Raw genomic sequence first — 27,828 nt, 5'->3', positions numbered from 1 at the left:
CATGGACCAATTTATTGGGAGCTATGGTCTCAACTGTAGGTTTCTCAAATTATGGACGTGTTTCTGGAGCCATTTCACTTGAGCCACAGCCACTTCACTCTGCCGAGACGGAATCGAAAGCCAGTGTTTCTCTCCGCAGATGGCGACCCTGTGATTCACTGATGTGCTCCAACTTTGAATACTCGGCAAAACTTCGTCATCATCATTTTTCAATCAGCTTTAGCAGCAAGTGGAAATACTATTTATTTTACGTGGATATTTGTCTGGGATGGGAATATAATATTACTCAGCGATATTTAATTACTCTCCTATATATTGGCTTGAAACCTCAAGAAATTTACCGCACTACTAAACGAAGCATGATTGACTAGTACTAGTTTCAAACTCGCTATTACTACTAGTGTTTAAAGTAAAACATAAATTGGGTGTTGAACAAATACGTCAGAAAAGTGCCATCAAACAAAATTGAAAATCAACAGACAAGACTAGTATAAAAGTACAAATCTACTGTGCACTACTGATAATTTTACTCACATTTTAATTTTATGTCCAATCATTTATACATGGTCCTTAATTCATGTAGTTGGACTAAGAATCATTACGCAAATTGATATTTGGCGTACTATACAAGAAAGGAAGTAGGAGACCATTGTTTAAACGGGCAGTTTTTACTAGACGTCTATCCTCTTATCATTGACTTGAGCAAGTAGTTGGTTGGCAGAATGGCAGACTCTACGGGAGCAGGATCATCCGATGGAAATGGTAATATGATGAAGATAACTGTGAAAACGCCAAAGGAGCAGCACACGATTGAAATTTCCTCAACTGCTACTGTTCAGGAGGTTAGTTGCTAATTTATATTTTCAAATATTTCATACATATCACGGCATAATATTCACGTGTTCAAAACAAACAAACAATAACTTATTTCGTAATTAAATTAATTTCAACTTATATCTAGTTTCGCGTACGAGTGGCAGAACAATTTAATCAGCCACCAGAACTGCTTTGTTTGATCTTTTCTGGAAAGATAATGAAAGATGAAGAGTCTCTGGTGCAACATAAATTGTCGGATGGATTTGTTGTCCATTTGTAAGTAATTTCATTTCCTTGCTTCGAATTCCCCAAAGTATGCCAATTATTCGTTCATGACGAAATAGAAATATTTAATATTACGTCACAGGTTTTTGTGACGTGAAGTTTTTTGTATCCTGTGCCTGTATTGAACGTTGCAACAATTTATTACCTATGGTTTACAGGGTTATCAAGTCGGCAGCTTCTCGAAGCTCTCAACAAGAACCATCTCAATCCAATGTAAGTTCAAGCGGAACAACTTCTTCGTCCGCAACTCAAAATACTACTCAAAGTGGGGGAGGATTTGGGTTAGGAGGGAATGTACCCAATAACCCATCCAATCCATTTGCGGCGTTTGGTATTCCGGACCTATTGGGGGGTGGAGGTGGAGGTGGAGGAGGACTTGGCCAAATGCAGCAAGAACTAATGTCGAATCCCGAAATGATGCAACAGTTGATGGATAGTCCATTTGTTCAAGGAATCATGAATAACCCGGATATCATTCGAAGCATGCTAAACGCAAACCCATCTATTCAACAGTTGCTGGAGGTAAGTACTTTAGTAAATAATTCATCCGAGATTATCATTGTTACGGTTCGCTAATTGACGCCTTTACGTGCTGAATAATAGCGAAACCCTGAGCTCAACCATGTTCTCAATAATCCTGAAGTTCTTCGGCAGAGTATCAACCTAGCCCGTAATCCAGCAGCCTTCCAAGAACTAATGAGAACTCAAGATCGAGCACTGTCAAATCTGGAAAGCCTCCCGGTTAGTGTGTATTTTAAGATTTATTTGTCACATCAGCACAATTCAAACGATTCAGGTGCTCAAAATTAGTCAAAATAGTGCGTCAGGGGTCTCTGAGCTCTTATACAAGTATAATAATATATTAATTATGCACACATAGGGAGGCTATAATGCTTTGCAAAGAATGTATCGTGATATCCAAGAGCCAATGATGTCTGCAGTGCAGGATAGGTAGTTGTTATTTTATAATTATTATGAGTTATAGTTATAATTAAACTTAATATGGTGATGTTTTGGTACTACATAAAGGCTGGTTGGCAATCCATTTGCCGCTTTGGTACAAAATGGCGGTCAGAATCAAGGGAATCCACAGCAGGGAGTCGAGAACAGGTAATTTATTTAAATGCCAAAGGGTGTACATCATATTTTAGTTACTGCTGGACTCATAGTTTACTACGTATGTATTAACAGAGAGCCTCTTCCCAACCCATGGGCACCAGCATCAGCAAATAATAATGCATCCGCAGCAAATAGGCCAACAAGCACGACATCTCCAGGTCCAATTAACACAACCGGTCAAAATGCAAATGGATCAGGTGGAGGGCCGGCGCCAACTGGAATGACTGGTCTAATGCAGCAGATGATGCAAAATATGGGTGGTATGCAGAATCTTTTGAACACCCCGTACACACAGAATTTGTTGGAAAGTCTTCTTGGGAATCCAGATCTGGCTCATCAAATGATGAGTGCAAACCCATTGTTCGCTAATAACCCACAAATGCAAGGTTGGATTAATTTGTATTTTTAAAGACTAATTTATTTATTTGGAATCGGCTTATTATGTTTTCTCTCTTCAACGTTGCATTTTTCGATTAATAATTGAAAGTGTGCATATTTATAATCCCACAGAGCAATTGAGGACAATGACGCCAACCCTTCTGAGTCAACTTAGAGATCCTGAATTCCAACAAGTCTTGTCAAATCCAGCAGCTTTGCAAGCTATTATGCAAATTCAGCAGGTCTTTCTCACTCCATTTCCACAAAATATGAATTATTATATTATTATATTCAATAATTAGTCAATTTTTAATATTTAATCTTAACAGGGGATTGAACAATTGCGAGCTGCTGCTCCTGGTTTTGCAGACAGGTAACAACACAACAATTATATTGATAATACGCAAACAGCACAATTATTATTCTAACTTCTAACAATTGAAATGTTAATTAAAGACTTGGCTTTGGTGGTATGATGGGACCATTGATACCGCCTGCTGCTGCTGCCGCCGCCGCCGTCACCACAACAGCGACTCGTCCTCCTCCAGCTCCAACTCCTGGTGAATCCACGACCGTTTCTTCTACAACGCCATCCACTCCTGGCCCGGAAACAAATCCACCTGTCGGAGGCGCACCTAATCCCTTTACTGGCCTTGCAGGACTCAGGTAACTAAAACACACTCGTTGGAATGTAATTACTAATATTATCCAATCAAAACACGACCTTTATCCAACTTGATCATAAAGAATCGCTGGATTATGCTCATTGCACTCATATTAAGTATAAACTGTAAATAAAAGTTACCAAGCCCTAATCGCTTTCATTTTCCAGCATATCGGACCAGCCAATGTTCAATAACCTCAATCGTGACGCACTAAATGAATTTATGGCTACAATGGTTGGTTACAATTTCTACATAAATAACAAATTATTATAAATTAAAAATTCAATAATCATCATTATTTGTATTAGATTTCTTCTTTGGCTCAAAACAATGCCGCGCAAGGGCAAAACCAGCAGCATCAACAACAGCCCCCTGAAGAAAGGTACCGAGCCCAACTCGAACAATTAACTGGCATGGGATTTGGGAATCGGGAAGCAAATCTTCAAGCTCTTATTGCCACATTTGGTGATGTTAATGCTGCCGTTGAAAGACTATTAAGTAATCACAATTTTCCTCAGTCGTAGGTAGAGATTTGGCGTCATTGACATCAGTCAGTACTGTAACTGTAGCTGAATCTTAACTATATATAATCTTATGCCATCATATATATATAAGTCTATCTGATTGTAACAAGTGTATCAAAATTATTTTTCAACGCAAAGTATGCCTGCTATAATATTTAAATTGCACTATAAATTCTCGGTGACTTGGTCCAAAATGTCATTAGAGTATACACTATTTACATAATTATGTCACATTACGTAACAATGACCTTCTTCTCTTGATTGATTCATCAACTAACTAATACGGATAACTTTTGGTCTCTTAAATGGCTACACGTTGGTTAATATAACATTACTACAGTATTTCTAAACGGTCATCAACAACCCCAATCGAAGTATGACCTGGGAGGTTGTGCATTGCAAGTTTTCCCTGTAACAAAGTAAAATTCCATTCGATGACTGAATGATCTAGGAGTTAATTCAGGATAATACATTTTGAGATGTTTAAAAATTGGCTGTTATTTTTCTGTAACAAAATTAATTATGTATTGGTAGATTAAGAGTTCACCGTTACTCCAAACTTGTGATTTGATTGTTAATTGCAAATAATATGCTCCCACCCTCTCTCTCTTTTTCTCTCCATGAAACAATTACAATTGAGGACTACATTCTAAATTGCTGTGGTTGAATGTGAACAAGTTACTCAAACATTAAGTAGGTTTAAGTTGCTAAAACTTAAGTTGTACTATTTACTATTGAATGAAAATGCGAAGACGAATGAATGACATGAAAACTTGTCCACAGTCTGCTACGTAGTCATATTTTTATTCAAGATCTGGATTTATGGTTATTCTATTTATCGTCGTCATGCATGGTGTCATGTAGTGCTATTATATTTTAAACAGACATTATGAACTATGTTAAACAAAAAAATGTTTGAGTGGTGTGCGACAGAGACGGTTTGTGTTGATATTTATCATTTTATTTTTAATTGTCGATAAATTCTAAGCGTGAAATGAATCCAACCTGTTTTTCGTCTGATTGGAACTGAGCTTACTGTTATTAATAAGAGTATTGTTGTTATTACAAACTATGATTGATTTGTATGATTGGTTTTCCTCTGTTATGTTACTGTTATTCACACAAATTGTTTAGATAAATAAGAAACTTCACTAGTAAAATAGCAAAAAATAAAAATTTATTTAGGTCGAGTAAATAATTATGTGTACTTTTTCAACATGTGTACCAACGCATAAAATAACGTATCACATTATTGAATTTATAAAAGCGCATTACAAAACAATTATTATTAATACATTATGATAATTCATATTCACAAAGAATTAATATTTTTAGTCGCTTATAAGTACAGTCAATGGAAAAAGTATTGGCAACCCTCACGGTAGCTAAATAAAATTGGCTATAACCTGGGAATGCATTATGCAATTGGCATGAAAATTTGTACGCATTTAGCAAATATAATGTAGTTTTCGATTATAATCATGTTTTATTGATTAAAATTAGATAAACAAAGTTTTTAAATAATTTGTTGGAAAATTTGCAAAATTAACCCGCAATAAGTATTGGCAACATGTGGCCAAATTAATTACGCGAAACAACTTTCTTAATCAACTACCACACATCATTACGGTAAGTTAATTAGGTGACAAAATACGACGATAGCTACATTTTAAGTCAGCAGTTGTGTTGTCTGGAACCAAAATGGCGACACCTAACGAACTGTATTTGGTGCGGTGAGAAATATTTATTTCTTTTTCGCAAAAAAAACTTGGATATCGAAAAATCAATGGAAAACATACTTTTCCATATTTGCTATTGAAAATGTAGCCAAGAAATATAAAATGACAATTTTAGTATCTGCTTTTCCATGATGCGGAAGAAAAAAGTCACCTACGCACTAACGCAAATGATGAATCAAAAAACAAATTACTTGAAATCCGAAGATTTCAACACCCAAAACCACTTAGAATTTGAGAACCAACTGTGGAGTCAATATTTCATACAATATGGTGATCAATCAAAAATCACGTCATGGGGTTTCAGGGTCCAGTAGCCCCATAAAAGGGAAGGCTCCCGAAACGAACCAACTCAAGGTATTTAAATCAGCTAAATACCACCCTAAATAGACTTCCAATTGATGAAGAAGGGTCTAGTGGTCTCACGTAAGTAAATTTAACTTATTCGGTGCGGGTTGGATGGTTAGAGTTTGGAGGATGCAAAATGAGGCTCTCAAAAATGAATGCTGCCGTCTGGTAGTCAAGCTCGGAGAAGGATCGATTATGGTTTGGGTTGAATGACTAGGTCGTTGCGTAGTTAGCTGGTCACTATCGATGAAGTTATGACCAATGAGGTCTAATTAATCATTCGAAACGATAATTTGAAAACATTTCACAAAAACCTGACCTAGGAAGTAATTTCATATTACAAAAATGCGGTGGCCCCAAAACATGCATCCACATTAACGATGCATATTTTTGGAGACAGAAAAGACTAAGCTTCTTTCGTTAGCTGCACAGTCTCCCGATGTGATTCTGATTGTCCGGGATGAGAAAAGAGAGACTGGTGGGAAATCACTCTACAAGAAACGAGCTTGTCAAAAGTTCGAAAGAAGATTGGGAAACCATATCCAAAAGCGTTATAAAGAAATCTATCCAGTCAATTCCAAGGCGTATTTCTGCTCTTATTGCATCGAGACGAGGTGCTACGCGGTACTGGAAGCAGTTTATCGAAACAAAATTGCCGTGTCTTTGATAATGACTTTTAAAGTTAAGGGTTGCCAATACTTCTTGCGGGTTAATTTCGCAAATTTTCCAACAAATTATTTAAAAACTGTGTTTATCCAATTTGAATCATTAAAACATGATTATAATCGAAAACTACATTATATTTGCTAAATGCTTACAAATTTGCATGCCAATTGTATAATGCATTCCAAGGTTATAGCCAATTTTATTTAGCTAGCGTGGGGGTTGCCAATACTTTTTCCATTGACTGTATAACATGGATTTATACATACGTATGTACTCCAGATTCTGGAGTATGTATACCAGAGAACGCACTACTAATAACTTACCGCAGGCGCATAATAGTACTATTATAATTTTAATAGTTCGATATTATTATTTAAAAAATGCATGTCATTTCATTAGTCAGGAAATAAGAATATGACACCACAAATCGTACTAAATCCTAAAATGAAACTAAGAAGTTTTGGCAGGTGGAGATGACCCGATCTAAATTCGTTGGGCAATACTTCCAAGAATACAACATATAGAAAGGTCCCTGCTGCGAACCCTGTAAAATTATTTTTATTAAAAGTAAAATTTAATCATAAAGCTCTATAGAATTAAGGGTACCTTGTAAAGACCCAACGACGAGAGAGCCGTTGAGAGTCTCCAAGTTGGTCAATAAAAGTCCAATTCCTATTCCAACCGGAGAAGAAAGTGCAAATATCACCCCACAAATTGCTGACTTTATTGTGCTCAAAGGACTCTGAGATAGAGTCAGTCCTAGACTAAATGAGATGACTATTTTATGTAATACCAAGGCCCCTGTAATCTGTGACGCAAATTGTGAATACATTTGAATAAGATTAATGTCATAACTTGGCTCCACCTTAACTGAACCCCCATATACAGTCAATGGAACAAGTATTGGCAACACCCACGCAAGCTAAATAAAATTGGCTATAACTTTGGCATGCATTATCGAATTAGCATGAAAATTTGTACGCATTTAGTTAATTTAAAGTTGTGTTCGATTATAATCATGTTTTACTGCTCAAAATTATATTAACGCAGTTTTTAAATAATTTGCTGGAAAATTTGCAAAATTAACCCGCAAAAAGTATTGGCACCCTCTAACTTAAAAAATCATAGAGGAAAGAAAGGCCAATTTTACTGCAACACACTGCTTCTAGTATTACGTGGTACCTCCCCTCGACGCAATAAGAGCAGAAATAGGCCATGGAATTGATTCGACAAGGTTCTTTATAACGTTTTTTTATATGGTTGGCCACACTTGTTTCGAACTTTTGACAAGCTCGTTTTTCGTCGAGTGGTTTCCCACCGGTCTCTCTTTTCGCAGCCCAAACAATCAGAATGACATCAGGAGACTGTGCAGCCAACGAAAGAAGCGTAACCTTTTCGGTCTCCAAAAACTTGCATCGTTAATTGGGGTAGCTGTTTTGAGTCACTGCATTTTTGGAATATAAAATTCCTCCACAGGTCAGGTTTTTATCAAATAATTTCAAATTATCGTTTGGAATGATTACTTCATGACCTCCCTGGTCATGATTTTGTCGATAATCACCAGGTAAACACGCCGCCACCTAGTCATTTAACCCCAAACCATAATCGATCCTCCTATGTGTTAAACTGCCATACGAACGTTTTAGTATTTCTGAGCCTTTTATTGCATCCGCCAGACTTGAACCAATTAATGAGCTCCGAATAAGTAAAATATGCCTATGTCAGACCAGTAGACTTTATTTCATTCATTGGAAGTCAATTGAGGCTTATATTTAGCCCATTCCAATTTATTGAGGTGGTTCGCTTTTGGGACTCTCTCGTCGGTCGGGCTACTGGAGCCTGAAACCCTAAGGCATAATTTTTTAGTGAACACCAAATTGAATGATATGTTTGCCCCACAGTTGGTACTGAAATTCAACATGGATTTGGGGGCTAAAATCTTCCGATCTCGAGTGATTTGTTGCTTGATTCATCAGTAGATTTTGGGCGTAGGTGACCTTTTTCGTCCGCATCGTCGAAAAGTAGAAACTGAGATCGTCATTTTATATTTCTTTGCTACGTTTTCAATAGTGAATATGGAAAAGTATGTTTTCTCTTTGATTTTTCGATAACAAAGCATTTTTATAGAAGAGGCATGAATATTTCTCGCCGCGCCAAATATAGCTGGTTTAGTGCCGCCATTTTGGCTCCAGACAACACAACTGTAGACTTAAAATGTCGCTAACGTTATATTTTGTCACCTAATTACCTTACCGTAACGAAATGTGGAAGATGGTTAAGAAAATTGTGTCGAGTAACTAATTTAGCCACATGTTGCCAATACTTTTTGCAGGTTCGTACCTGACTCGTTAAGGTCAAAATCAGGATTGCGTTATGTTTACAAGATTTAAATCGGAAACACGATTATAATCGAACACTACATTAGATTTATCAAATGTGTTCAAAGTTTCATGCCAATTTGATAACGCATGGCAAAGTTATAACCAATTTTATTTAGCTTGCGTGGGTGTTGCCAATATTTTTCCATGCCAATTTGATAACGCATGGCAAAGTTATAACCAATTTTATTTAGCTTGCGTGGGTGTTGCCAATACTTTTTCCATTGACTGTAGTATCATATTATAATAATATTATACCTGTAACACGTTCTCCACTGTATTTTGAACACCAATTGCGATCCCTTCAAATGTGGAATGTATAATTAATGCTGTAGTCATTGCTAATGCTCTAATCGTCTGATTTTGACCATGATTTACAATTTCACTCGGCGTGTCATCATCATCCGTTATACGAGATTCTCCCAATATGGGTAACGCTTCAGGTCGTGATAGAGAAAAATTCCGTTCTCTAATATCAGAAATTATCTGCTCTATCGTTAATAGCATAAAAAACCCAATAGCAATAGTAAAATTAGCAAAGGGAAATTTATTGTCCGGATCGATTTGTTGCATTGCCTGGCAAAGAGGGACAGATACAATTAAAACGATCACTGCTACACACACATTTTGTGTAGGAAATGGTCATAGTCATATTAAATGATTTTACCTGATTCACATTGTCCTGTACATCAGGAAATAAGTGAAGAAGGCATGTGCCTAAAAAAATCCCAGCAGCATAGCAGTTCAAAATACTAACAATTGACGCATATCTAAAATTCAGAAAATATTAGTCATCATACTTCATCGTGTCTTTCACAAAAGCAGTGCATTAATTACCATTACCTGTCCAAATGAAAAATGTCGACGCCACTTTCAGCAGCACTCGCAGCAAATTTTACAGGTACAAATACGCAAAATAGGACAATAAAAAAGAGGAAAAGTATTACAATTTCTTTTACGATGCTGAGATCCATATTCAATAGTTGTATTTTATTGTATATGTTGTGGGATGCTGTGGTGTAAGATGGGTTGAATGTTAATTACACTGAGCTGTTAGATTAGATCATAGAAAAATGAAGAAGTTATTCTTGTCAGTATCTGGTTGCTAATCGGATTAATCATTATCAACGTCCCAGCCAGATGCAGCTATTGCTTCCTACACAAATATAATGAAAAAAATGCAGTACTATTAACTATTGCAGCACACATGTTTCAACTTATACTTACGTGCATGCAATATTCCAATTAATTCAGTTCTACTTTAGATTAACAGTCTAAAAATGAAGACGTATTACAAAAACGGGTATCGTTCCATGAAACTAATCAGCTGCTCTGCATTGTACGTACTAAACTCCCCAAGCTCTAATTCTGGTAACAGGTTGTTGCTAAACATGTAAAAACAGCTAAACAACAGAGTGAATCAGCTCTTGTGACTGAAGTCATAGAAGTATGAATCATCAGACATTTATCATTCATAGTTTCATAGAACAGGATGACACTATAAAAATGCATGGACAATACGCCCCACACACAACATTGCTTTGTTTGTTGAATCTGTAAATAATTTGGAATGAAGTTTGGAGTTGTCCGAGATTTTCAGATCTTCAGATTTTTTAAAAGCATTTTAATATGTCTCAGATTTTGTGACCGATTTTATCATAAATGCTAATTTAATCATAATAGAAATAGAGTTTATCAGATAAACAATAAAAATTTAATTTCCAAAATTGGCTGGAATATGAGTGTTTCGAAATTTTAAAAACGGGTAGCATTTGAAATGCTATTGTACCAACGGGTTTTTAACACAGTTTCGTCTTATTTTGAAGTTATTTTATTCGTTGCAACCTACATGATTAGTTGCCAGTTCTAGTAGAAATTCTATACATAATTAAATGGCAGAGAAGATTTCATAATGAAGCGTTAAGCATAATAATCTATATTTGCACATTAAAATTCAAACTCGCGATTGAACTATTTGGCCCATGGGCACATAACATAGAACGCATGCAGAGATAGATTGAGATAAAATTTGACAAGCTACTTTATCCAATGAATGTTATTACCCATGAAATTTGAAACCTGTCTAAATTACCCTTTTGTATGCATGAAGTACGAAAGTGGGACGTGAGAACAAGTAAGAAAGAGAACCTGATACTTTATTTAGTGCCTGAAATATAAATAAATTTATGCATTACATATACAACTGCTAAAACGGAGTAAGGTATAGAGCTATTGGTTTGAATAAGTTCTCATGAACGTTTCATAGAATAATATATTTTGCATTATACATGCACTTGTAACACTTCTATGGCACTAACTAGAGCCTACAGTCTGAAGCTGTATGTGGGATATATAAATTGGGTAATTTTTGGCATATCCAGATTTATAGGTTTCATTGTTTGACTTCTTTACCAAATGAAAATGACTGAACAATGGAATGCTCTAAATCCATGTCCATTAAGAATAATATTTCAATTCGCCCATATTGCGTGGATTCGCAAATACCTCAGCGGCAATCAGTCCACATTCTGCCCAAAAATCCAAACACACTCACTCGACTGAATATTTAGAAATTATAATGTAGTTGTATTTTACAAGCTCTTTAATTTTTCATTTTTGTATTACTTCTCTTGTTTTATTGATAATGTTATTTTTCATACATGTTTATAGATTTGAAATATAATGAGGGTTTTTATAAAAAATTTGGTGGGATTTACAGAAAAAAGTTAACCTACTGCTGCTAGTAACTGCAATCAAAATATTTTTAGTTTAGGGATCATATTTAGGATAAAATTGAGGTTGAATTAATATTATAATATGTCCTCTACCAGCGAGATAGACATGGAGGAAGCGGATGCAGTGCATCACCGAATTTTGGAGATGCAGGCGCGGCGGCCTATTCATGTCGACCTCGTCGTCATGTCAGAGGTTGACCGTGAACAGAGTTACGACGACGACAACAAGCACTTGGCAAACCACGGGGGGAGGAGGAATTTGAGTTCGGATGCTCAAGCCGTGTTAGCCGTGGGCTCTCCATCTTCGTCCACTCGGTCAACCGCCACCACTACTCCTCGCAACGACAAGTCCTCCTCACCTGCCAAGAGCAATGGGGTCAGCACAGGGGGGACGAACGGAGAACACGAAGAGGAGTCCTTCGGCTTCGACATTGTGTTCTTCAGAAGATTTTATCGGCTCCATGGTCTTCTTTTCCTCTCTTGCACTTCATTGTCAACACTTCTTTTTGCGTTCCTTATTTCCATTTGTCTCCTCCGTATGTTGGTATTACTTATCGTTGTAGAAAGTTAATTTTTGAGGTTTTTAAGATTCTAATAACTATTTCTACTATTTGCAGAAGAGTATATCGTCTACAGAGTTGGATTAATTGCAAGTGGATTTTATAAAGTTCTTGCTGATAGGGACGTCTCTGGATTTCAAACACAAACGTATACGTCACTAGGAATTATCTTGGCAGTGGCATTTGTGAGTTGCACAGACATATAAAGGTGGATATAACAAAAATTTTCTTTGTTGTACATTTTGATTTGATCTAATTTTCAGACCAAAAGTACAAACCAATACGTCCAAAAAGTACTGACAGTAACGTGGAGACAATTACTGTGTAAAGCTGTGCATAGATTATACTTTGCGGATATACGATACTATCAACTGAACGTCTTGGATAAATCGATCGATAATCCGTAAGTAATGCTGGTAATAATTGGTAATTAATAAGTAAATGAAGGTTGACGTTTATAATTTTTTTAAGTGACCAACGAATGACACAGGATATCGACAAGTTTTGCACGACTTATTGTGAAATATTGCCTAAGCTGATTATTTCTCCTTTTGTAATATCATATTATTGCTATCAAGCGTATGACAGGTAAACACTTCAAAAACAGAGTTAACTGAAATTTTAAATTTAAGTTGAAATTCTGAATTATTTAGGTCAGGCTGGCAAGGACCATTGGGATGTTTTTGTTTTTTCTTTGTGTCAACTATTGTGAATAAAATAATTATGACGCCAATCGTTCAGTATGTTGTGAAACAAGAACAATGTGAAGGGAATTTCAGGTAAATTTTAATTTAGCTACTAGACAATCATATTTTAATATTCTGATGCATATTAATGAATGTATTCAGGTTTATTCATATGTTGGTCCGGGTCAACTCTGAATCAATTGCATTCCTAAATGCTTCCGGAATCGAAGCCGACAAAACCAACGAGTCCCTCGATAAATTGATCCAAACTCAACATCGCTTATATTTTCGTCAATTTTTTCTCAACTTTTCTGTTAATATGTTTGACTATCTGGGGTCAATATTTAGTTATTTAATGCTTGCAATTCCAATATTTTCGGGCCGGTATGATGACCTAACACCAGCAGAACTAAGTGCTGTAATAAGCCAGGTATTCAACTTCAAATAAATCTGACATATTTCATGGCAAAGCTTGTGTATTTATGTATAATGGTCATTCTTATTTTTCAGAATTCGTTTGTACTGATATATTTGATATACACGTTTTCATCTTTAGTTGATACGTCGGGAAAGTTTACAGACATAGCTGGCGTAGTTCATCGAATATCACAATTAATCGAAAAACTAAATGCACTTGGGGATTTCTGGAATGACTTGTTCCCAGATGATTATGACCAACGCACTGCTAGTTCTTTGGAATTATATGGAGAATGGTCAAATAGACGTAGAGATGCCGGCCGGGATGGTGATGACTCACTTGATGATAAAGCCAAACGAAATTCTCACTCTAGTAGATTACTTCCAGCCATTATGTTAAAAGATGTTACATTTTCTCCGCCAATGTGTGAAAAACCCTTAATTGTGAACTTGACAATGTCATTTTCTGCTGGAGAATCTATTTTGATAATTGGTCACAGTGGGTATGGTAAATCTAGCCTATTAAGAATATTGCGAGGACTTTGGCCTCACACTGAAGGAACAATTCGAAAATTTTATCCACCCGGACCACAAGGAGTTCTTTATTGTCCTCAAAAACCATACCTTACTATCGGTACCTTACGAGATCAGGTATAGTTGATTAATTTTATGGTATATAAATAAATTTGGAAGGCATTCTAGTAGAGCGAATCTGTCTAACAATTCTGATTTTTTGTATTATAGGCATGCTTTCCTCTAAAGTCAGGTTGTTCTAGTGCACAGGAGGACAACTTGATTATCCATTACTTAAGTTTGCTCAAGTTGAAGTCTCTGTTGGAACGAGTTGGGGGACTGGACGTTGTGGTTTCTTGGAATTTGTAAGTTATTCTTAACAGGAACAAGAACGTAACCACTCTAACTAACTAAACTTAATAAAATTATTGTTCTTAGATTGGATAGTCTTTCGCCTGGAGGTAACATTTAATTTATATACCTGTCAACATCCCTGAGAGGACTAAAGTATACTTTGATTCTATTCCAGAAATGCAACGTCTCAGCTTCGTTAGGATATTCTTCCATCGTCCCCTTATTGCAATTCTTGATGAAGCAACAAGTGCCTTGCCATTAGAAATGGAGAGCTTAATTTACTTGGAGTGCCAAAGACTGGGCATTACAACCATCAGCGTTGGCCATAGAGCTTCCCTTCGACAATTTCATGATAAATTACTTACCATCGCCCGAAATGGTGGATGGACGTTAGAGCCAATAGTTCCTATATAAAAAATATATATAATAGCGAAATTTAATTTGCATTCTTATTAGTCCTTCAAATGCTGTCTCATAAGTATTATGACATGAATTTTATTGAAATATTATGACTGAGACAAGCTAGTTTTAAAATAAAGTTTAATTTATTCAAAATATTCCTATTTTTTATGTCCACCCCACGGGAATCCACGATAATTGAGGAAGTCTTGTACACTGTGGGAAATGTTGTAAGCATTCATCATGGCTGCGTCGCCAAACACATCACAAATCTCACGATTTCTTCTTCCTTCAAAGTAGATAATTTCAAATAAAACAATTTGTATGTAAAACATCACTGAAAAATATTCCTATACCTGTTCTCTCTTTTTTCTTTGGTTTCTTCCCCCCTTTGACTGTTCCAACGACAGCAGGTTGTGGGGGGCTGCTTGGATCTGGATTTTCTTCTTCCTATAAATCATACGATGATCAAACATTGGCAAAGCTATTTATTTCTTAAAATTTCTTAAGATTTTAAAAAGCAAACTTACTGCGACAGAGGAATCCATAATTTTCTTGTATTCAAGTGACTTGCTTGATCAATATCGAATGCGTATACGTACTTACATATGTATATGTACATACAGAGATATATGCAAATCATGGGTGGTTTTGATGAAATATACAGAAACTCGCACGTACGTAAATATAAAGAATGATATTTATTTCATGTAGTTATTTCATTCAACAATTTTTATATCATATTGTGACAAACTACAGAATATAACAAAATAGACACTGAAATTTTGGTTTATGGAATAGAGCCCGATGCTGTGTGGGGAAAACCTCTACTTGATTCGGATAGCGTTCCGAGATCACCATATAAAGATATTTTTGTAAAATATAATGTACAATTCTTTGGATTTTGTTAAGTCGCTAAAATGGATACCACATTCCTCCCTGAGTGATTATGAGCTTATTCGTTGCAATAAATATGAGGTTTCTCCAGTATTGTATTGTTGCATATTCTTCTCTCCACTTCTCTGATTAAAGTAATGACTCTGAATTACCATATAAATGGGATAACTGCCTTCCTGTTCTTCGGATAATCTTTGAACGTAGACTGATACCAACGATGATTCATAACGCCTGTTGTGATCTGGAGATAAATATTGTACATTTTAAAATGTTTTAAAATATATCTTCCTACATTAAAAATAAATTAACTAAAATAACAATTTAGACCCAACCTGATTTGCAATAACCCACAACGCAATAAAATTCCACGTATAATTTTGCAGCTGGAATAGTATCGCAATAGCAGAGTAAACCAAAATCTCTCCCCTGTATCAAATAAAGTGAAAATGAGATGAAATTTTATTCTCAAATTCACGCCTCATCAGTAGAGCCAATAGTAAAATTTATCTATTACCAGTAATTTGGACATGAGATTGTGTCGAAATGACCTCCACGTGGAATCTGGTGTTTCAGCGTGACCACCTTATTCTCTAAACGACAAAAATTGTACTGCGAGTGATTAAGTGGATTTGACCCGCATTGCTATTATAGATACACGCAGTCATGACATACCTTTACCCTTACGTAAACTCGCTAAGCCTACATGTGCCTGGTACTGGACCCAAGAACCATAAAGGAAGATGACCATTGCCACGTATTGCAATGCACTGATGTCAGTCCTCCGCAAAGTCAAATCTGTTGGAATATAAAATGCTATAATTATTGAATTTCTCAGAGTTGTCAACCAATGTAAAATTGTTATCACCACTCTTTGTAGGAGAGTCGCTAGAAAAAACAGGACTATAGGCCGGTATCGTCAACATGCAGCCTAGTTAAAACATTGAAGTACAAGACTTATTTGTATCATGCTCAAATGTTAATGTGGGATTATTCACTATTAAACTTACCAGTGTAGTGCACATATGTCAAAAAATAGTGCACGACATTCATCTTTGTATTAGAGTATACGCAAACAAAACACGTTTCGTATAAGCGTCTAGAAAGTTGAATGAAGAAAATTATCACTGCCAAAACTGTGATAGTAGAGTTAACTGTAAATTAGAGTTGAGAGTTTATAATAGTTACGCCATCGTAATTTTGAAAAATTCAAAACATTTTTTGTGCTTAAGTAATTTTTTTTATAATACAATACCTGTTTCTGCACGAGCATTGCCACCAACTTTCTCCAGTACATATGTGAGCCACGACTTGGATCCACCATTCCAGTACGTTGTTAAAACGGTATAAACAATGACGGATTGAATACATATTGCGTATATGTACACATGATAAAACCACCTAAAAATTTTACAAAAATTAATATACATCAGAATCAAGTGCAAACGAGGAGAATTCGAAACTGTGAAAAATTCAAGTCACTTTTTGGGAACTTCAATTTTCTTCAGCCAACCGTATTCTTTATCTTTCTGTGACACATTCGCCCTTCCGTAGCGAAAACATCTCAAAACGAAGCTAGGAATGTATTTATCAGCATAGTTTAGTATTAACCCAGGAAGAAAGGTGACAATTCCGATAATTATAAACACAATTTGAATGAAGTTTGTGGAATCCATGCTCTGCTTACAGGGTGGAAACTGGGAAGGTGTTCAACTAATCGTAAACTAGAGAAAAAATTGAAGATGTTTAGTTAAAATAACTTTCTAATTGTGTTCAATAAATTTATCAAGTACCAATAAAATACCAAGCTGCACACTTTTCGCATCTGTTCTTGCTACAAAAATGCCTCAAAGTCATATAACATTGGTGTTGGTGTAATAAAGATCAAATACAAAAGCATATACACATGTATACATGCATATAAAAAACCGGTTTATCAAGGAGCGGTACACGCTGTCAGAGAACATTTTCCCAGAAAAAGACCTTTCGCTTGGGAAATAGGTAGGTGGGCGTGGGAATGACCTGAGCATATATATATTTACGTCGTAAAATATAACATTTCACACGAAACATTTTGCTATAAATGATTTATACTTTGCTGTCACGCTTTACTATTGCATTTTATCTTACGTGTTATAATTTTATTGTGTAAATATTGCTGGTGAAAGGCACAGTCCGAGTACAATCCAGTCAAGCTTCAGACAAGGTCATTGGAGTCGAGATTTTTGTCATTCATTTCTGATCGAGCGATTTGCAAATAATAAATGCAATGCATGAATGGAACAATCACATGTACATGGAATATGATTGTTGTAATTTAATATTCATGGAATAGGATACCTGGAATTGAGGGGAGTTTTCTAATGCTAAATTATGTTATGTAGTTATGCGTTAGTATACAGTGATCCATTAACGGGCAGATAACAAGATCATTATATTAAAAATATAGAGAATTGATTTTTTTACCGATCCCCAAAAAAGAAGTGAAATGAAAAATGGGCTTGAAACACACTTGCTTATCTTCAGATGAAAGATCAAAGTCAAACTTTGGTTTAAGATTAGTTTAATTTGCCTCGTATAAAATCGACTGCCTATGCTATGCAATGCAAGTGCTACAGATAGTATTTTTTTGTAAGTCATGAAATAAAATAGGTTTCATAAACAAGGATGACAGTATGCAAGCATTGATTTGTACATGGCGTGTTCAACATATTTTTCATCTCCATTATTTCGGAGAATTACAATATTATGTGCGAGATGACAAAAGGAAAAGAATATTCGCGTTTTTGTGGGTTGTAGGTGGTTACCATTATCCTGTCAGGAAGCTCACTCGGAGGATTAAAGTTCCAACTATTTTCTGTCCAGTTTGATTTTTTTAAAGAATTTGCACGTCTAGTCACTCCGTCGAAATCATTTTGGTAAGTAATAGCTAGAAATTTACTATTGCAATACACTATTAATTCCATATGTACATGTGCAGGTAATGGCGACTGTCGTTAGAATTGTGCTGTCGGTCCTATTCATTATACAACATGCCTCCGCCCACACGGCTAATGCCACAAAAGTTTCATCCACAACTCTAATTCCCCCCGGTAAAAATTCCTTCGAATCGAAAGTTACGAAGAATGAAGAAAAGGTGCCCTCTTCTGCCAATCCGTCTCCTCCCCCCAAGTTCCCACAAAATATTGGAGATTGGAGCATCAAAGAGAATGGAGTTGTATGCATTGAGATCATCGGGGCCATACAGATTATTTACAATCACAGTATTGCTGGGGCAAATCAAACAGAAATAACCACTTTAGACGTTCCAACAGCAAGCAAAGAATCAGGGAATTGTGGTAACGCCACACAGATGCTGAGCCTAGCTTGGGAATCTCAAAATCAAACAAACTGCACCATCAGGTTCCAATTCGAAATAAAGGACAAGAAAATTTCCCTTACCCAAGGCAAAGTGTCGATTTCAACTGGAAATACTACGCAAAACTTCAACATTGGAAAGGTCAATGATTTTGACACCCCAATGACTTACTCATTCCAGTGCAAAACCACCCTTACAGTACCGATGGATAACAATGCAACCCTGAAATTTGCAAATCTCAAAATGCAAGCATTTCGACCGGATAACTCGGTGGCTTTCGAAAAACAAATTACTTGTTCTGAAGATAACGTCGGAACTGGATTGGGTGTCACGGCTAAAGTATTTCTTGGTATTTTTATTGTCATTCTTATTGTTACCCTGGCTGGAGGAATATTTTGGTACTTTCGCCGTTTCCAGAATCCTACAGCGGCGTATAATAACATGTAAAAAAAATTTAGGTTTTGGCCATGTTTTGTATCGCACGTTTTTTTAATTCGTAAAATTGTTCGCACACTGTTCCATATTAAGACTAGCCTATGCATATGTTTCAAATGTTGTAATGCATAAATTAATGTATTGTTAAGAATATCCAACTACATATATTATAAAATTGTGCATATTTACCAGTATTGTTAATATACATATGCAGACAAATTAATTTCGCGAAGTGAAACATTCAATGTTCAACATATTTTTATGCCCAAAATCTTGGCGTATTTTGAATCATTTAAAGAAAACAAGGAATTTGGTTTAACAACGGTTTCCATTTGATTCTAGCAAATTAAACTGTTATCCTCGGATCCGCATACATAAATACATTGTACATACATATGTACAAAATAAACTTTACCCCTTGATAAATAAGTTTGCCTTTCTCGATAAATAATTAAGTTGTTTAATATAATCATCCCTGAGGTCAACATCGCAGTGAATTTAATACGTTAGTCAAAACATACTTAGAAAATCTGTGTATAAATATGTACCTATATTGCAAAAACCTACATACACTCGTATACTTTCTATTAAAGCACAAATGCACTAATGGGGTAGGCGCAATTTTTGCAAATTACAAACGTGGTTATCGGAGCAAAAACTATTCTGGCCTTCTCACATTTGGTGATGGAACAATCAAACCCAGCTTAATTGAAGTTGAGCCAATTTCTTAATTAATCATTATTGTACAAATCCTTCAAATTATGTAGCTAGTTAAAAATACTGTGGTTTTCACTCAGGTTGTAGACTCTGTAGACATGACGCATGGGAAAAAAATTTGAAAAATATAAAATGACAAAAAACTATACCACATCTAATTTCTTTAGTGTTTCGAAATTTGCCTATTAAATTATTTGATTTCACAAACCAAAGGGCCAGTTTTTTTTTAATTTTTGAAGAAAAATATGGCAATTTGCGAGGGTTGACTGCTTTGTGTTGCATGGAGTGAAATTATGTAAGATTTCGTGTTGCGATTCACTATAATAATAAATGCATAAATCCAATAAAAATAAATACCTGCATGATGTGTGATACATATGTACATAGTGACAGCAACAATAAAACTGCAATCTAAAAGCGCATAATAAACATTTTGTTCGTCATTAGTAGTTGGTTTTTATTGACCGAGATAGATTTTTACATCAAAATGGTCTTGTCTTTTACCATCGAAAGGGAGAGAAGTAGAACTGGCAAGAAATAAGAGATTCTTTCCAAAGACTGATTCTGTTCACTGAGATGAAGATGACACATTTGCAAGACTGCTACATTTTTTGCAAGGAAATACAATGCAATGCACTCATGTAAAGAAATGCAAGCGCATTATTCGATTCATTGTTGAATTTTTGTTGGCCATGGAGAAATACAAGGTTTTTAAGCCGGTTGTGGTTTGCCACAGGTATGAGCATCTCCTGTCGCTCAGCCTCTGCGACGAGGTGTGGAAATTGACAGACACTGCACTGCATGGCTTATGGTCACTCGCGAATTTGAGCAGCATTGAATGTTGTACATAATGAATGAGGCTGCTGTGTGGTATTAAAAAGTTTAATGGTTGTATTTTGTGAAGCTCGACAAGCGTATGTATGTACATACTCGCAGGTATTTCCAACATGCACAAGAAAATTACTTGGCAAGCAGACTACCTCTTTCAGTTTTAGGCAATCTTTCGAGTCTTCATTAGCGAAATCTCTTTCTAGACTAAAGTCAGTCTTGTGCTTGAACCAGGCCACTGAGGACGCCATAAATTTACCTTTCGGTTAGCTCGCCCTTGTTTTCATTTTCTCGACATTAGTCAAAGTGCTTCGCTGTTTAGAGCATAGCAATGGCCCAATTCATCCCCAATGCAAGCGAACAGGAGACTGTTAACAAGGTATTTGTACATATGTACATATTGAAATAACAATTCAACCCTCAAATTATAATTTTCTATAATTTGGACAAATAGCTTCGAGAACAACTGGTTGATGTGTCGGATTGGCAGGACATCCAGCAAGATGCGTTTCTCTTAAAGTGGCTGAAAGGTGAGCTACTAATGTCACGGTATGCACACTGTTATTTCTTAAACCATATAATGTATTTTACAGCCAAAGACATGGATTTCGAGAAGACGAAAGCTGGACTTTTGGAAGTAAATATTCATTAACGTTGTGATTTAATGTTTATAAAATTTTACGAATGTGTTCCGCAGTGCTACAAGTTTCGAAAAGAAGCCGGTTTGGACACTATCCTGAAGGACTATACTCCAGATCCAGAGTTGGAGAAATTGTTCCCCTACGACATAACAGGCTACGACAAGGAGGGCTGCCCAAGTAAGCGTTTTTATGCTCTGTATCTCTCTTGCTATGAATTATTTAAGATGCAAAACTTACTGCTTAGCCTCATTATGATATAAACTTGATGCTCATTTTTTGAAGAAAACAAAACTATTTCATCGCTGGCTTAAATACATATTTATTTACAAAATTATGCTATGAGAGTGTATCCTTTGCTAGTACAGACAGAGTGAGAAATACTCGTTATCATTAATTTTTCCCATTGATGCAAGTGATCTCTGTACCTTGTCGAATTAAAGTGTGAGTCATCCCTCCTAGTATGAGGCAGATTACATGCTTACTCCTTTAAGCACGCCCAAGAATTGTGCAGATCGTTTTCATTGATAAAGTTTATAATTGAGAGAGATTTATTAAAGCAGAATTCCTTATAGTTCTTCAAGTAGGAAAACGAAATAAGTAAATTAATTCGTTTTTATGATTCACATGCATTGAATTTTTCATATAAACGGCAGATATATTGCGGTCATCTCTCTCAGACACAAGGGCCAAACTTGTATTTTTGAGGAATCATATTGTCTAACAACACAAGTGTGGTTTATTTATGAGACCATGTTTGCATATATGAATTACGTACACGGTTAATTTAATGCAGGATAATTTGAGACAATATAAACTTACAAATTATACATTTGCTCATACATGCATACATGCTTAAGTATGTACACGCATACATATGTATGAATAGCCCACATATGTAGCAAAACTAGTATATATTTTGAACATGCGTCATGAGAAAAATTGAAATGTCTTAGTTGCTTAGATGTAAGACAACAAACGTGAAAAAATCTGGATTTGCACACCTTTAAGAAAGCTCACTTTCTGCACCACCACTGATTATGAGAGCGATTTCACGTTGGGTCACAGGAAGTATGCCAAATCTGTTTTTGCACGAACATTGTTTGAGAAATTATAGTGATGAAGGACTTTTCTTGTTCTAATTTTATTTTATTAAAATCATTTCCAACTGTTGGGACGGGAGAAGGAAAATATTTTATCTAATTTATTCTCATATTCATGCCTTCGCAAATGCTTTGGTTGAGTTTGCAGCAAAATTCAAGTTCTCATGCAGAAAATTACTGAAATGTTGGCGATTGATTGATATATCTAAATATGTATGGTTCGAGTATACGAACAAGTTTTTATTGTCCTAATTAGAATGCTCGTTCATTAACGGGTAATTACTGATTAAGGTTTGTAGGAGTGAGCAAGCGGAAAGGGATGATTAGCATGAGAAACATTATGTGATGATTGATTTCAATTAAGTTGTGTAACTTGATTAAAATTTGCAGTTGTTTGTACTGAGGTGCTACCTCATAATCCGAAGGTTATCATCAAGAAATACGGGAAAGATGTAAATATTAAAAATTTGTATAATGAAAGTGTAAGATATATGTTAAAAATTGACGTTTAAATGCAGGCATTAATCAAATTCGGAGACTACAATTTAGAGAAAATTGCTCAAGCTTGTCGAGACATCCACAAACCTGAGAAACCAATTCAGCAGGTATCGTTATACTTTTGCTATTATTTAGCACAACGATTTTCTTATTTAATAAAATATGAAATATTATGAAGATAATTGTTATCTGTGATGCGAAAAAATTTACATTTAAACAAATGACGTCTCCTGGGGGTAAGCACTCTAATCCTAGGATTTAATTCTTAGATTCTTGACATCATGATTATTAATTTGAGTTTATTAACTGTTTAAAAAATTTAGCCACTGAATTGGCTTTGGATCAGCTCAAAAGGATTGAACCTAATTATCCAGACGATGTGAAACTCATTTGCGTTGTAAACGGTACTACTTATAAATACTTTTTTTTTTTTTTTTTTACTTGTGACTGTTTTACAATAAATATATTTTTAAATGTTTTAGCCCCAAAGGTTGCAAAGCTGGCCTACAAGATTGTAAAACCGTTTGTCAATGAAAAAACGATAAAAAATATCAAGTTGTTTCCCAAGTGTAATGCTAAGGTTAAAAATTTCCTGCTCCAATACATCGATATTAATGAACTTCCACAAAAGTACGGAGGCAACAAAAAAATTGGCGGAGTAAGTTCGAAATTTTTATTATGAAGCGTTACATCATAAAGGATAATGCATATCAAGAATGAAAAGTAATTTAATAATTTATACATAGTCTGCGGATCCAAATTTGCTGAATGATGATGAAGATATTAGTGGAAACCCTGATGACTTGGAAGAACACGAAGACATGATCGAAGTCAAGGTATGATAATATTTGTACTTTGCAAGTTTCTTATTTGGAATTGATCATGGAAATAATTTATATTGTAGGTACCTTCGGGTAAAAAAATCAAGTTGGAATATCAAGTGGACGTAGCAAAAACCCAGATTTGGTAAATTAGTAAATGATAAACTGTATGCATCCCTACTACTCTATGACCATTTTAATAACAAAACTCTTCATTTCAAGCTGGAGTTTTCAGACGGATGACCGTGATATTGGATTTTCGGTATATTTGGGAGAAAAAGAGGAAATTATTGTTCCTTACGAAAAGTTCCAATCGCTTGCTCTGCAAAATAACTCCATCACTTGTGAGAAAACTGGAAAATACACGTTGTGTTTCAACAATAAGGAAAATCGGTTCAGATCTGTCTCCTTGAATTACATTGTGTCCGTCTTCCCACCAGGAACTGATGATGACTAAACACACACACTCCACTCCATTAACAACAATTTTATTCGTTTCAAAATTATTTTACATCATTATTATTTCTATGAGCTAACACTTTATTCTAATCAATTCCAAACTCTAAAACATGCTGCATGTTGAATTACCAGACATTCTATGAGCTACGTACTTTATACTTGAATTCTATTTCAATCTTTAACACCAGTTGCAAGTTTTAATAAACTGTTGCATAATCGGATTAATTATCGGAACAACATTTGATCAACGTCGCTTAACAAGTGTCAGGTTCACAGGATCATACATGATTAAAAATAAAATGCCCGGTTTATATTTAATTTCTGTCTCGGGAGAAAGTTCAACCCGAAAATGTTTAAGAAAATGGACCATGCAAAATTTCATAGCTTCGTATGCATAGCGCATGCCTACACAATTTCTTGGTCCAAGTCCAAATGTTAGGAAAGCATATGAATTCAACTTTAACTTATTTTCTGGCATGAAGCGATCTGGTTGGAAATTATCAGGGTCTGAGTACACTTGGGGATTTCTGTTAACAGACCAGGCGGGGGTCATTACTAACGTGCCTTTGGTAATTTTTAGACCATTATTTTTCCAATCTTTAGTGCACATTCTTTCTGGTCTAATGAATGGTGGGTAGAGACGCAAAGTTTCGGTCAGACATGCCAACAGATAAGGACACTCACTTAGCTTCTCAAAGATGATTTCACCATCATGATTTTCCATAAAATTGTCAATTTCTTGAATAAGTTTTTCCTGGATTTCCGGATGCTTTGAAATATTGTATAACAAAAAAGTCATGGTCGTGCACATTGCATCGTATCCTGCAAGCACGAAATTGATCGCTTGAGCCATTACCGCAGTTTCTGCAATTTTCAATTTCTTATACTCGGGCGACGAGAGTTTGTCATACATTTCATTTAAGACGTCGATGAAGTCGTTATGTTTATTGCCACTTTCTTTTCGAGCTTCCATAACACCACGGATAATGGCTACAATCCTTGTTGCAGAATCACTTCCAAGCGTAGGTGCGAATCGTGTCAGCCAAGGAAAAACCACTAACGGATAAATATGTATGTAGTTATCAAAAATATGCAAGATAAATACGTAGTATAAACGACTAATAAAGCACGTTATATAACGAACGTAATATGTGGTGAAGAAAACTCACTTGACAGCGTGTACATTAATCCGAAGTCAGCGTCTGTTCCTTGTAAATCTTTAAACAAACGTACGAAAAGGTTGTCGGGGTCGAGAGGATCGCCAATCTTTATTCCGAAGGCTGATCGACAAATCATATCCATCACGAGTCCATCAAAAAGTCTATTTTACCACAAATACATATGAATAATACCTTGTAGATGTATGTATATGTATATATAATTTGTGTTTTACTGTCGCATATCCATCGAATAAGCGCCATCTCTACCCTTGGAATCCACGATTTGTGTCAATTGTTTGAAAAACTCCTCATTTACAGTTTTAAACGATGTACTCATCATTTTCAGTTTCCCAGTAGTAAATATAGGACTCATGGAACCTCGAATTTCTCTCCATTTATCAACTTTAGAGGTAGTAAAAATAGTTGCATGAATACCAACAGTTGAATTTATTTCTTGTGATTTTAACAGTCCTACTGCTACTGAGTAAAATCAACTTTGACCACATAATTACCTGGCAAAAAATCCAAGAAGTCGTTAACAAGTGGATCACCCAAATCAATTTGTCTACGATCTTGAAAATGGTCAAAATCTTTTACAAAAATCAGACGAATAAGTTCGGGATCGCACACATAAATAGTAGGAGATCTTCCCTCGTAAACCTGCAAATCGTTTATCATAAATATGCATACATATCAACACTTAAATTATAAGCTGCTTAACATGATTAATTGACATGCATCAGAAAATCTTATACTTATTTACCCCATAAACCGAGCCATATTTTTTATAACGTGCTATATCTTCAAGGTGTTGAATTTTTTCATGCAGATCAGGTGCACTGCCGAGGAAAAAAGACGGTTTCACGAAGGGGATATTGAGCGCCTCTAGAGTTCCATAATTCCATCTCGCATAAATTACGAGTCCAAAAAATGTTGCTAGTAAACTTGAAATAAATAGGATGACAAGTGTTTCCAGAAACATGTTGATGGCACGCAAAGTGAGCCCGACACTACTGACTAATAAGCCGTGAAAGCATATATGTAATCAGCAATACAAAGTATTTATTCACAAGAGAGACGCTTTGAAGTAAAATGAAATTTGGTGATTAGATTATAAGAATTTACACAGCAAAATTAATTAATCAGTAGGCATCATCTTTGTGATTTTTATTGCCGCCTTGATATCAATTACGACAAGCACAATAATTTGCTAACTAAACAACCTAATGATGACATCACATACGTACATATTACATATTTATAACTACTGACAAGGGAACATACCGAGGTGTCCAACGAGTTGAGGGTCGACACCTATACCAAAATGACCACAATACATGACTTGTTAAACAAACTGAAGGAATTTCCGTGTAAAATTCACTTTTCGTCAAGTTGTGACGATATTTGTGACGAGCGCATGACCATCGGGTTGCCAGCGGGAGATGTCGGCCGCTGAACGATCAGGTCGAACACACAGAAGCGTCGTCGTCTTCACGTCGTCTTTAGAGATTTCAAATTTGTATCAAATTTTGAAAACCATTTGAAATTTTGAAAACCACTTGAAATTTTGAAAAAAATTGAAATTTCTTAAAAATTTCAAAATTTTCTCAAAATTTCAAAATTTTCTCAAATTTTCAAAATTTTCTCAAAATTTTCAAAATTTTCTCAAAATTTCAAAATTTTCTCAAAATTTTTTCAAAATTGTCTCAAATTTTTTTCAAAATTTCAAGATGTTTTCAAAATTTGAAAGAATTTGAAATCTCTGAAGACGACGACGCTTCTCTTCGACCTGATCGTTCAGCGGCCGACATCTCCCGCTGGCAACCCGATGGTCATGCGCTCGTCACAAATATCGTCACAACTTGACGAAAAGTGAATTTTACACGGAAATTCCTTCAGTTTGTTTAATAAGTCATGTATTGTGGTCATTTTGGTATAGGTGTCGACCCTTAACTCGTTGGACACCTCGGTATGTTCCCTTGTGAGACTTCTATCAAATACGTAATACTTTTACCCTAACAGCTTTATTATCTAACACAGGTAGACGTGATGGGAGTAAAAATAATGTTTGCAACACGTTTCAATACTTTCAAACAACACGAACTATATAACAATACAGAATCAAATAAACATTTACATTAATAAAATATTAAAATGTCTGTTTGTTGCACCTTAAGGCACATGAAGATTCCTTTAATTGAGAATAATCGTCATAAAATTAAAGGTTATCACAATTTTTGGGGCTCAGAGACTGAAATCCGTACTTAATTATTACTAAGCCCCAGTATTTAATTATCCAAGGACACAAACAGTAAGTATGAAATGAAAGAGTACGGTC

At 35.5% G+C, this 27,828-nt stretch overlaps 8 protein-coding genes and 1 long non-coding RNA gene across 22 annotated transcripts; 5 read left to right on the top strand and 4 right to left on the bottom strand.

The window, feature by feature from the left end:
• The first annotated feature begins 206 nt into the window (after positions 1-206).
• LOC110863406 (ubiquilin-1) lies at positions 207-4,978 on the top strand. 2 transcript variants are annotated; one of them, XM_022112742.2, is made up of 13 exons: positions 207-496; positions 584-842; positions 962-1,092; positions 1,260-1,623; positions 1,705-1,842; positions 1,982-2,052; positions 2,131-2,211; positions 2,293-2,606; positions 2,731-2,840; positions 2,928-2,971; positions 3,055-3,264; positions 3,431-3,497; positions 3,572-4,978. In XM_022112742.2, the coding sequence occupies exons 2-13, from the start codon at positions 723-725 to the stop codon at positions 3,785-3,787; spliced, it is 1,866 nt and encodes a 621-aa protein (XP_021968434.1). In that variant the 5' UTR covers positions 207-496; positions 584-722; the 3' UTR covers positions 3,788-4,978. The 2 variants fall into 2 exon arrangements, with proteins under 2 accessions (XP_021968434.1, XP_021968513.1); XM_022112821.2 differs by having other exon boundaries at positions 207-842.
• Positions 4,943-10,302, bottom strand: LOC110863556 (zinc transporter ZIP1). Of its 6 annotated transcripts, none has more exons than XM_022112935.2 (7): positions 10,143-10,301; positions 9,759-10,071; positions 9,583-9,685; positions 9,174-9,491; positions 7,144-7,345; positions 6,767-7,081; positions 4,943-5,125 (listed from the first exon to the last, which is right to left on the bottom strand). In XM_022112935.2, the coding sequence occupies exons 2-6, from the start codon at positions 9,887-9,889 to the stop codon at positions 6,933-6,935; spliced, it is 903 nt and encodes a 300-aa protein (XP_021968627.1). In that variant the 5' UTR covers positions 9,890-10,071; positions 10,143-10,301; the 3' UTR covers positions 4,943-5,125; positions 6,767-6,932. The 6 variants fall into 6 exon arrangements, with proteins under 6 accessions (XP_021968627.1, XP_035705343.1, XP_035705346.1 ...); XM_035849450.1 differs by having other exon boundaries at positions 4,943-5,139; positions 6,861-7,081; XM_035849453.1 differs by having other exon boundaries at positions 6,861-7,081.
• Positions 10,303-11,423: 1,121 nt separating this feature from the next.
• Positions 11,424-14,737, top strand: LOC110851283 (lysosomal cobalamin transporter ABCD4). The gene is made up of 11 exons (XM_035856662.1): positions 11,424-11,658; positions 11,747-12,186; positions 12,268-12,395; positions 12,474-12,613; positions 12,682-12,798; positions 12,864-12,989; positions 13,059-13,326; positions 13,407-13,964; positions 14,058-14,191; positions 14,265-14,287; positions 14,356-14,737. The coding sequence occupies exons 1-11, from the start codon at positions 11,576-11,578 to the stop codon at positions 14,592-14,594; spliced, it is 2,256 nt and encodes a 751-aa protein (XP_035712555.1). The 5' UTR covers positions 11,424-11,575; the 3' UTR covers positions 14,595-14,737.
• On the bottom strand, positions 14,620-15,155 carry LOC118437586 (small lysine-rich protein 1-like). The gene is made up of 3 exons (XM_035856747.1): positions 15,110-15,155; positions 14,936-15,029; positions 14,620-14,868 (listed from the first exon to the last, which is right to left on the bottom strand). The coding sequence occupies exons 1-3, from the start codon at positions 15,125-15,127 to the stop codon at positions 14,741-14,743; spliced, it is 240 nt and encodes a 79-aa protein (XP_035712640.1). The 5' UTR covers positions 15,128-15,155; the 3' UTR covers positions 14,620-14,740.
• Positions 15,156-15,261: 106 nt separating this feature from the next.
• Positions 15,262-17,182, bottom strand: LOC110851178 (polyprenol reductase). The gene is made up of 8 exons (XM_035856726.1): positions 16,956-17,182; positions 16,729-16,874; positions 16,484-16,627; positions 16,342-16,404; positions 16,149-16,271; positions 15,991-16,066; positions 15,809-15,902; positions 15,262-15,717 (listed from the first exon to the last, which is right to left on the bottom strand). Exons 1-8 carry the CDS (start codon positions 17,147-17,149, stop codon positions 15,625-15,627), a joined length of 933 nt encoding a protein of 310 aa, XP_035712619.1. The 5' UTR covers positions 17,150-17,182; the 3' UTR covers positions 15,262-15,624.
• On the top strand, positions 16,625-17,286 carry LOC110851195. 2 transcript variants are annotated; one of them, XR_002548022.2, is made up of 3 exons: positions 16,677-16,817; positions 16,907-17,096; positions 17,163-17,286. It is a non-coding gene; the product is annotated as an uncharacterized LOC110851195 (long non-coding RNA). The 2 variants fall into 2 exon arrangements; XR_004836203.1 differs by having other exon boundaries at positions 16,625-16,817; positions 16,907-17,198.
• Positions 17,287-18,226: 940 nt separating this feature from the next.
• Positions 18,227-20,141, top strand: LOC110851186 (macrosialin). Its single transcript, XM_022098857.2, has 2 exons — positions 18,227-18,391; positions 18,454-20,141. Exon 2 carries the CDS (start codon positions 18,457-18,459, stop codon positions 19,276-19,278), a length of 822 nt encoding a protein of 273 aa, XP_021954549.1. The 5' UTR covers positions 18,227-18,391; positions 18,454-18,456; the 3' UTR covers positions 19,279-20,141.
• An 870-nt stretch (positions 20,142-21,011) lies between these two features.
• On the top strand, positions 21,012-24,551 carry LOC110851153 (retinal-binding protein). The gene is made up of 12 exons (XM_022098815.2): positions 21,012-21,190; positions 21,266-21,341; positions 21,405-21,448; positions 21,509-21,629; positions 22,943-23,004; positions 23,071-23,157; positions 23,229-23,286; positions 23,374-23,454; positions 23,533-23,708; positions 23,797-23,886; positions 23,955-24,016; positions 24,094-24,551. The coding sequence occupies exons 1-12, from the start codon at positions 21,143-21,145 to the stop codon at positions 24,326-24,328; spliced, it is 1,140 nt and encodes a 379-aa protein (XP_021954507.1). The 5' UTR covers positions 21,012-21,142; the 3' UTR covers positions 24,329-24,551.
• On the bottom strand, positions 24,344-27,701 carry LOC110843530 (cytochrome P450 3A21). Of its 7 annotated transcripts, none has more exons than XM_035856675.1 (6): positions 27,438-27,701; positions 26,254-26,757; positions 26,003-26,150; positions 25,724-25,892; positions 25,500-25,651; positions 24,344-25,386 (listed from the first exon to the last, which is right to left on the bottom strand). In XM_035856675.1, the coding sequence occupies exons 2-6, from the start codon at positions 26,470-26,472 to the stop codon at positions 24,575-24,577; spliced, it is 1,500 nt and encodes a 499-aa protein (XP_035712568.1). In that variant the 5' UTR covers positions 26,473-26,757; positions 27,438-27,701; the 3' UTR covers positions 24,344-24,574. The 7 variants fall into 7 exon arrangements, with proteins under 7 accessions (XP_035712568.1, XP_035712572.1, XP_035712575.1 ...); XM_035856679.1 differs by having other exon boundaries at positions 26,254-26,754; XM_035856682.1 differs by having other exon boundaries at positions 27,456-27,701.
• Positions 27,702-27,828: the final 127 nt, after the last annotated feature.

Source organism: Folsomia candida, unplaced genomic scaffold (genome assembly GCF_002217175.1).
Source record: "Folsomia candida strain VU population unplaced genomic scaffold, ASM221717v1 Fcan01_Sc001, whole genome shotgun sequence".
Classification (NCBI taxonomy): domain Eukaryota; kingdom Metazoa; phylum Arthropoda; class Collembola; order Entomobryomorpha; family Isotomidae; genus Folsomia; species Folsomia candida.
This window is presented reverse-complemented; position numbering and strand designations above follow the sequence as displayed.

Coding starts and splice junctions, on each gene's coding strand:
- LOC110851178 (XM_035856726.1), bottom strand. CDS start 17,149: ATGGATTCCACAAACTTCATTCAAATTGTGTTTATAATTATCGGAATT. Junction 16,067..16,148: donor GAGTTTACGTAAGGGTAAAG/GTATGTCATGAC, acceptor TTTGTCGTTTAG/AGAATAAGGTGGTCACGCTG. Junction 15,903..15,990: donor ATCTCATGTCCAAATTACTG/GTAATAGATAAA, acceptor TATTTGATACAG/GGGAGAGATTTTGGTTTACT.
- LOC118437586 (XM_035856747.1), bottom strand. Junction 14,869..14,935: donor AAAGAAAAAAGAGAGAACAG/GTATAGGAATAT, acceptor TCTACTTTGAAG/GAAGAAGAAATCGTGAGATT.
- LOC110863556 (XM_022112935.2), bottom strand. CDS start 9,889: ATGGATCTCAGCATCGTAAAAGAAATTGTAATACTTTTCCTCTTTTTT. Junction 7,346..9,173: donor CAGTGGAGAACGTGTTACAG/GTATAATATTAT, acceptor TTTGCGTCACAG/ATTACAGGGGCCTTGGTATT. Junction 7,082..7,143: donor CGTCGTTGGGTCTTTACAAG/GTACCCTTAATT, acceptor ATAATTTTACAG/GGTTCGCAGCAGGGACCTTT.
- LOC110863406 (XM_022112742.2), top strand. CDS start 723: ATGGCAGACTCTACGGGAGCAGGATCATCCGATGGAAATGGTAATATG. Junction 843..961: donor CAACTGCTACTGTTCAGGAG/GTTAGTTGCTAA, acceptor ACTTATATCTAG/TTTCGCGTACGAGTGGCAGA. Junction 3,265..3,430: donor ACTGGCCTTGCAGGACTCAG/GTAACTAAAACA, acceptor TTCATTTTCCAG/CATATCGGACCAGCCAATGT.
- LOC110851186 (XM_022098857.2), top strand. CDS start 18,457: ATGGCGACTGTCGTTAGAATTGTGCTGTCGGTCCTATTCATTATACAA.
- LOC110851153 (XM_022098815.2), top strand. CDS start 21,143: ATGGCCCAATTCATCCCCAATGCAAGCGAACAGGAGACTGTTAACAAG. Junction 23,287..23,373: donor ACAAATGACGTCTCCTGGGG/GTAAGCACTCTA, acceptor TAAAAAATTTAG/CCACTGAATTGGCTTTGGAT. Junction 24,017..24,093: donor GTAGCAAAAACCCAGATTTG/GTAAATTAGTAA, acceptor CTTCATTTCAAG/CTGGAGTTTTCAGACGGATG.
- LOC110843530 (XM_035856675.1), bottom strand. CDS start 26,472: ATGTTTCTGGAAACACTTGTCATCCTATTTATTTCAAGTTTACTAGCA. Junction 26,151..26,253: donor AATATGGCTCGGTTTATGGG/GTAAATAAGTAT, acceptor AACGATTTGCAG/GTTTACGAGGGAAGATCTCC. Junction 25,893..26,002: donor CTTCTTGGATTTTTTGCCAG/GTAATTATGTGG, acceptor CTACCTCTAAAG/TTGATAAATGGAGAGAAATT.
- LOC110851283 (XM_035856662.1), top strand. CDS start 11,576: ATGTTTATAGATTTGAAATATAATGAGGGTTTTTATAAAAAATTTGGT. Junction 12,187..12,267: donor TATTTCCATTTGTCTCCTCC/GTATGTTGGTAT, acceptor TACTATTTGCAG/AAGAGTATATCGTCTACAGA. Junction 12,614..12,681: donor GATAAATCGATCGATAATCC/GTAAGTAATGCT, acceptor AATTTTTTTAAG/TGACCAACGAATGACACAGG.